Source organism: Haemaphysalis longicornis, unplaced genomic scaffold, assembly GCF_048455015.1.
Source record: "Haemaphysalis longicornis isolate Haplotype H1 unplaced genomic scaffold, Haemaphysalis longicornis Haplotype H1 scaffold_3, whole genome shotgun sequence".
NCBI lineage: Eukaryota > Metazoa > Arthropoda > Arachnida > Ixodida > Ixodidae > Haemaphysalis > Haemaphysalis longicornis.
This window is the reverse complement of record NW_027526335.1, coordinates 188527278-188535293: the sequence shown is the minus strand read 5'-3', so window position 1 is coordinate 188535293 and position 8016 is coordinate 188527278. Positions and strand designations below refer to the sequence as shown.

General features: G+C 53.0%; 1 protein-coding gene across 1 annotated transcript; it reads left to right on the top strand.

The window, feature by feature from the left end:
* The first annotated feature begins 323 nt into the window (after positions 1 to 323).
* On the top strand, positions 324 to 1860 carry LOC144175601 (ATP-dependent DNA helicase PIF7-like). The gene is made up of 3 exons (XM_077704661.1): positions 324 to 635; positions 680 to 1286; positions 1448 to 1860. Exons 1-3 carry the CDS (start codon positions 324 to 326, stop codon positions 1858 to 1860), a joined length of 1332 nt encoding a protein of 443 aa, XP_077560787.1.
* Positions 1861 to 8016: the final 6156 nt, after the last annotated feature.

Genomic DNA, 8016 nt, shown 5'->3' with positions numbered 1-8016 from the left:
CAGGCACCGGCGAGCCGCTGCGAGTCTTCCTGAAGGGACCGGCCGGATGCGGCAAGACGTTCGTCCTGAAGTTGGCCATGGACGCTTACAACCGCTGCAACGCCGGAAGCTTGGACGAAGGTGGCACGAGCGAACTGGCGACGACGGCGTCCGTGTCGATGCGCAGGGCGGGCCCCTCGTGCAACCCGTACAACGCGTACATGGTGTGCGCGAGCACCGGCAAGGCCGCCGTTGCCGTCGGCGAGACTACCGTGCACGCCGCATTCAAGCTGTGCCGAACCAACTCGAACAACACCAAGTACGGCAAGCTGTGATCTGCCGAGATGGACGGCGGCCTCAGCCACAGCGAACTGAACACGTTCCGGGTCGCCTTCCGGCGCGTGAGGTGCGTTGTTGTGGACGAGGTCAGCATGATGTCGGCCGACCAACTCAGGGACGTTGACAGCCGTCTCCGGCAGATCATGCAGTGCTGCAACGTACCCTTCGGCGGACTCGACGTGATTCCCTGCGGCGACCTCCGGCAGCTGCCTCCCGTTCGCGCCAAAGAAATCTACAAGCGTTCGCGCAACGACGAGGGGCTCTTCGTCAGCGACGTGTCCTGGCACCACGTGAACTACTTCCCCCTGGTTCGCGTGGTGCGCCAGGCCGACACCAGGCCTTCTCGTCGCTCCTCACCAAGATCGAGGACGGGTGCGCTGTGGACGACGACGAGGTCATGCTGCTTGAGGGAAGGTTCGTTACCGCCGAGTGCGCTCGAGAGCTCGCTCCGTCGGCGGTGCGGATCTTCTTCTCTAACAAGGAGGTCACCGCGTACAGCGGGTCCGTTGCGAAGGAGGTGGAAGATCAGCAACGACAACAACAAGAACAAGAAGAATCGACTTCAACAACGACTACAACGACAACTACGACGATGCCGTCCACCGTGCTGTGGTCGCGCGACCAGTTTGCGGGCTGTAAGACTCCCCACCTCCTGGAGAATGCAAAGTCGAAGGTCGACAAGATGAGTACCACCGAAATGGGAAACGTCGCTCGACGCATCTACCTGGTGGTGGGGAAGCCTTACATGCTCACGTTTAACGTGGACGTGATCGACGGGCTCGTCAACGGCGCCGTCGGTACACTGCAGCTGGTCGAGTACGGCCGCTCCCAGCAACAACAACGACAACAACAACAGCAAGACCAAGATCAACAAGACCAAGAACAAGATCAAGAAGAAGAACAACAAGAAGGCGACGGTGAAATCCGTCCCAAGCGCCTGTCGTTCAAGTTTGACGTGCCTGGCAGCGGCAAGCTGACGCGAGTCTAGGCCAGGCTCGCCGTCCACGAAGCCACACAGAGCGGATACGGTGACGTGCTCGCCAAACACAAGGACTGCGTTCCGACCGAGCCGCATTCCATGACGTTCACCATCGACCGCAAGTCTGCAATCGCGTGCAACCGCACCCAGTCCCCGTGGTTCAGGCGAGCGCGATCACCCTGCACAAGTCGCAGGGCGGCACCTACCCGTCCGTGGTCTACGAATACTCGAAGACCCACAGCCAGAAACTCGTCTACGTGGCGCTGTCGCGGTGCACGCGTCTCGACGGGCTCTACCTGACGAACGCGAGCGGCGACCACACGTTCCACCATCGGGTCGCCAATCCTGACAAGCCCATGCTAGACGAGTTCCAGCGACTGAAGAATCACCGACGCGAGACCGTCACCGGGCGCTACCTTAACGCCATCAATCAGCAACGACAGCAACGGCAGTTGACGCTCGCGCTCCTGAAGTCCGCTCCCTGCGAGCGCACGCCGTCGACGTTGGCAGGGACGCCGTACTCGGCCGCGTCGACGCGCTGTGCCTGTGCGAGACGTGGATGAGCAACCCACCGGGAGGAGCGGACGCCGGTGGTGCTGCCGTTGGCATCGACGGGTTCGCGCTGGTGACGGAAATGAGCGCGGCAGTGGGCCGTAGCCGTGCGGGCGGCGTTGCCGTCTACACCAACGTAAACGACAACGACAGCAACAACGCCATTAAGCTGACAAAGGCATTCGACTACGCGGACAAGCGAGGAGAGTACACCGCATTCAACGTAGACGCTCTCCTCGCTGCCGTCGTGGTCGTCTACCTCTCGCCGCGCCTCAATCGGGACGATGTGCTAGACATGATTGGACGTGCGGTACAGCAGCACCAACAGCAACAGCACCAACGACAGCACCTCGTCCTGGTCGGAGACTTCAACGTCGACATTCGCAAGGACGACTGGATCGTTAAGCGGGTAAGGGAAGCGTACGGTCTCGACTGCGTGTCCGACCACAACGAAGTCAACAGCAGAGCGCCGACGACGATTCACGGGTCCTGCATCGACCTCGTCTTCGCGTCAGCCTCCTCGTCATCACCATCGATGTTGCGCGTCAGACCGTTGCTTCCCGATCCCCTAACGGTCCACTTTAGCGACCACAAGGCAGTCGTCCTTGGCGTCTCGTGTGGCGGTGGCGACAACAACGACATCAACAACAACGGCAGCAACAACAGCAGCAGCAGCAACAACAACGACAACTAACGATCGCCTCATCGACTCACCCTCGATTGGGGACCAAGTCAACGAGAGGCATTTACGAGTTCACGAAGAAAGAAGACAGAAGAAAGAAGACAAGAATAAATAAAGAGATCATAACCTGGTAATAAATGATGTCACGTGACCTCGCAATTAGGAGTCGTCGTTAATTACAATTAGCAATAACAATAGCAACAACAATTACAACAACAACCAATACGTAATCCATACGACTTGCAGGCGCGCCCCCCGCAGAAATGCTCTGCATTTGATCGTGCCCCTCGCGAGGGGGATGTTAACGCTTTTTTTGTGTCGTTTGCCATTTTGTCGCTGCTCCTCAATGCAAATATTGGCAGGCAACCGTAAGCGACAACCTTGAATCAAGGCCTGCTGCAAATACTAGCCTAGCTAAGCACTAAACGAATCCGCGACTCACCTCAGCAACTCGGCGATGCCAGAGCAAACCTCGATATCGTCGTCCGTTGCAAACTCGGGAAAACGCGTGAAGTCCGTAGACTCGATGTGCGTCCCTGAAACCGAATGCGGCACTTCACAATGACGTTCCCTGCTTTCGCTTTTTTTTTATTCTTTACGTGCGGCTGGCTTTCTGCCTTTCGTTGGCGGTATCTGCGAGTGAACGCCCGAAAAGACGTAAGAACGTGCCTGCGCAGCTGCGCGAACGCATTTCTGCTGGCTTTGCATCCCTGTTTCGTTGCATGAGCAAACGGGGACAGCGGACATGGTTACATGGTCAGACAAGCGCGCACCCAACCGCCTTTGGGTACACTGAGTTTTCTCATTTTTTGCTTGCTTTCACTTTGCAAAGCAGAATTCCAAGCAGACCTCACTCTCTTTCGAGACACTGGCCATAATTCCCCGTAACGGGTTATGTATTCTAGAATGTAACGTTTTGAGATCATTCGTATTTCTGGCTGTTTCAAAACGTTATCTTGTGTTTGTGTTACCCGCGTGGTCCATTGGTTGTTCATGCAGACTCATGCAAGTCGTGCTGGCGTGCGCGCGGTTGCAATAGACCCTATGCGAAATTGCTTGGTGATCTAGCAACACTGATGTAAACGAGACCGTCGGCCATATTGGTACGGGCGCCGATCGGGAAGTCTCGTATTGTTTACTGTGGAAGAGTAGGTGACGGTAACGCGGTATGGCTCAAACTGGACGCGGTATGGCTCAAACTGGACCGCGGATTGTGGACGAAGGACTTGCCGGCGCTGCCGACTGTGTCTGAAGACTCATACCACTCGGGGTGCCGCGCCAAAGACCCATCCGAGCGGCAGCGGAGCAGGGCATGCCGCCTAGCCACCGAGGCGCATTGCTCGCCTTCATCGGTGCGGACAAACACGTGCGACTCGCAGTAAGTAAATCTTTCTTTGTTTTTACTTGACGCGAGTTAACCGGTATGAGCATTTGTAGAGCACTTTGTTCATCGTTGTTTACCACGCCAATGCGTAGCGGCGACCCTGTTGCAGTAACCCTGAAAGAGGAGAGCGACAATCGCCAGACCGTACCGCTAGTGGGTGGATTAGGTATTTTCAAATGCTGTACATGGAATTTACAGGATGATTTTTGGCGAAGATATTTACGGGAAGTTTGCGGCCGTTTTCCGTGAAGGTCGTCCGCCTGCGTGTCTGCCGCAAAGCAATCGTGCTTTGCGGCGAAGTCAACTACAAAAGCGCATACGCCTTGAATTTTCTTTTTTTGTGTGTGTTCATTATTTATTGCGCATGCTCTGCGCAAAAATCTGTTTGTGTGTCTTTCTTCTCCTTTTTTGGCGGTGGGGTGGTTGTTTTTGTTTCTAAAGCGCATGTTTTTGCTGTGCACTAATAGATAATACAATAAAACCTCGTTAGCTCGAACTCACTGAACTAGAAGATTTTTTTTTTAATTCAATGGGTCATCGGTATAGCCCGAATGTTTACCTGTTTATCTCGAAAGATTCTGGAAGTGAGTTCCAGAAAATCATATTATTGCTTGCTTAAGTTATGACGAACACGATTATGCGGGTACTGGTATACACCATTACCCACGCTGAGGTTTTTAAATGTTAAACTTCCTTCTCTTGAAAAATGCATTAACAAAGCATGCAGAGATACTTGCACGCTCGAACTTGACAAACAATTTTGACATCATTGCTGTTTGTGTAGATTATTGCCCTTGCAACAGTGTTAAGCAAGACACAAAATCTGGTCATTTTGAGTCAGTTCCTTGCGGCCACTTCTTTTTGCTCTGTCCCTTTACCATAAACTGCAGCGGACTAGTCCTGTTCTTCCCTGAGTGTTATTTACTGATACTCTCTCTGTTCTTGCAGGTTGGGCCTCATCCATGTGCTCAGCAGCTGCTTTTTCTCCCAGAAGAAAAGTGGTCGGCCCTATGTTGTGTGCCTCACCTTTGAGACGGACAGTGGGGCGATTGGGGAGGCATCGTGCGAGTGCCCGGCGGGTTGCAGTGGAGCATGGAGTCACATCCTGGCTGCTGTGCACCTACTCGCCCTTTTGCAAGCCGAAGGTTTTAAGAGGCGCCACCGGAGCTTGCGTGCACTGAGCTGCCACAACAGTGGGGACGTCCGAGACAGTAGGGCATCAAGCCAGCGAGTGTCCAAAACATTGACTGGAGAAGCCCGCGATAAAATGGCCCCTCCCTTCCCTTGCCAATGCGTCTGTTCGATGCACGTCGAGTACAGGAGCAATGCGAGCAGCAACAAAGTGCCGTGCAGGCGCTTGGGAGAAAACTTGGTAGCCTTGAGAATGAGTTTTTTGCCCCAGTTGTGCTGGCCTCCCGCTGCTCCTCCCCCCCCCCTTCCCCCAGTGACAGAAACAAGGACTGGCATGGCACCTGAAGGGTCACCTATGAGCTACCAGCAAGCATTCATGCCACATTTCGCCGTGGTCATCTCACAAGCACGCAGAGGCTGGGCAACGTCGTGTTTACTAGACCGCGACATGCAGGGGTGCGCGAATGCTTCTTTTTGTTCCATTTATATCCACAGTTATATCCACAAAAACGCAAAAGCACTCAAGCTGATGCGCGGCGGCCTGATGCAACTGTGGCCGTTTTCTTTTTTTCTTTTTGAATAAAACTTGAAAATTGTCTCAGCTACCTACATCAATGGCCACTATCATTACGTCGGAGGCATGCATGCAGCATGTGACAAACTAGAGGAGTGAGTGTATTTTAGTCGCAAAATTTTCGACAGTAAATACATCGTTGCTGGAATGACAATGGGCACCAAGTTAACTTGACGTAACAACAAACCTTTCAGCCCGGCAAATCGGGAACCAAGTGCGAAAGCTCGAATTTTTCACCGTTAGAGCATCATAAAACAGTGTTCGCCACTTCTGCAACAACACGCGGCTAAATGCAACGTAAAGAAATCAACAACACACTCCCAGACCGTGCGCGCCCGCCACAGAGGAAATTTTCAACCGCGCCGTGACGGCGTAGTGCGGCAAGAAAAGTTTGTTTACAGCCCTAGGTAAGATAAAAGCTCGTGTAGGGGCTGAGCGGTACCATTTAACAATGAAATGAAGCGGGCGCAGAGCCGCAGGGACGAGTAAAGAAACAGCCTAATTTTGGCAACGTGTGGTATACTGTTTTCCCGGTCGAGCGCCGCTGTCAGTCGCGTGAATAGGCGGCGCACGCTCACGCTTCATTTAGAATACAAAGGCTGGACAACAGAACTCCAACACAGCTGTATTTTTCATACGGACAGCGACTACGGAACCCCGCGCTTAGCGAACCAACGACAAATATTCGCTCCAAGCGCACCGCGCCCAGCGTGTCACAAAGGTTTCTCGCGCCGGCACAGTTCGCGTCACAAAGTTCGTTCAAAAGCGTAGAAGTTCACGTACCTTTTCTCCATTTGAACCGGTATTTCCGCATTGCATGCTCTGCGGCACGAAGCAATGCTCCGGCATCGTAGTCCATCACCAAGAGCGGTCAATGCCCGCCTTCTATGTTTTGCTAATTGGTTTCGGTTTCAAACGACCGTACCAAAATGGCGGACTTAGTTACCGGAGTCGACGTGAGATGGCGGGGCGCATTTTGCATAGGGTCTATTCGAATCCAGAAAAAGTGCCCGGAATTTCGTTTTATGAAATTCCCCGTGCTCCTGACCTTCGAGAAAAGTGGCTGGGATTAATTGTGAGGTCAACTAGTCACGGAATACTTCAGCGTCCTGCGTCCTGGCAGTCAGCAGCCTGCATTTTCTACCTTCGAACTTCAAGGAAGGATGCAAGGCATGCCGGCTAAACAGGGGCGCGATTTTTACGAAAAAACCTAGGCTTAAAAGGAAAATCTCTTTTTCTCCTGCTGACGCGACTGAAGTTATCGACTTTGCGAAGAACCCTCACGAGTACGGCGAGCATTCAGGTGCCTCAGGCGATTTGTCGGATCATCCGTCGATCCAAAACACGGACTGCTCAGAGAGACGGCCTAAGGCAATGAACGAACGTATCGCGTTTGGAACAGTTGAAAGTGCAGGGTGTCCCGGTGCGGGATAGTAACCGTAAATCCCATCACAATGCGAGGTTGGCGGACCAACGTTATTCCGCAGATATCTGCGTTAGCGCTTGAACGCCCGAAATGGCGCAAGAAAGAAAGACTTGAAACCAGGAATTCAGAGCTTAAAGTTACGAGGACGAGCTGGATAAGCTGAAAGCTGGTTGTAACGTGTTCTAACTCAGGGATTTTGTAGATGCCGCAAACGGTAGCGACCTTGCCGCCAACTTTCTCAAGGAACAAGCAATTTCAAGAACAAGAAGCCGACGTCGTTGAAAAGAACTGTGTGGCATGCCCTGGTACTACGGATCGTGTCTACGCGTGCATATGACCCCGTCAGGTCTGAAGGACTGCTGAGGCTTCCCAGCACATGTACGCTGCAAAAGACGGCAGCACTTCTGGGCAAAGTTGGGTTCACCCACTTCGTCCAGAAAAGGCTGCAAATGGAGGAAGCGGCTTTGAAGGCACCTCAAGCACAGCCTTCTTCACTGGTTGTTAATGAGATGAGGGTCAAGCTACGTCTGCAGTCCTCAGACAGAGGGATGCCTTAATCGGAGAAGTGGAATTGGGGCCTCACCATAAATGTGAACACTCTGGAGGGCCCGTTTTAGCAAACTCACTGTTGTGTTTTTATTTTAAACGGACTTTCTCTGCGTTTAATAATTCATGTGGGATATTTCTCCCGCGAAGCTGCACCGGTCACCAGCTCCATAACATCATCCGCTTCGTTTTGGAACAAGTCGTTAGCGTCGTGTTCAGGATTGTTCGCATCGTAACCGGTAACCACAATACCAATGTCACTGCCATGCAGCTGTTGTGGATTTGCAACTTGACCCACTCATTGAGCACCCCAAGACCTTTCGAAAAACCTTTCTTGCTTTTGCCCAGTGCCGCCTTATAAGCAAAGTTAGGTCGCCATTTCTGGCACGTTACCTCGGCAAAGACGGAGATTTCATCCTCCCGG

Coding starts and splice junctions, on each gene's coding strand:
- LOC144175601 (XM_077704661.1), top strand. CDS start 324: ATGGACGGCGGCCTCAGCCACAGCGAACTGAACACGTTCCGGGTCGCC. Junction 636..679: donor ACTTCCCCCTGGTTCGCGTG/GTGCGCCAGGCC, acceptor CTCCTCACCAAG/ATCGAGGACGGGTGCGCTGT. Junction 1,287..1,447: donor GTTTGACGTGCCTGGCAGCG/GCAAGCTGACGC, acceptor AACCGCACCCAG/TCCCCGTGGTTCAGGCGAGC.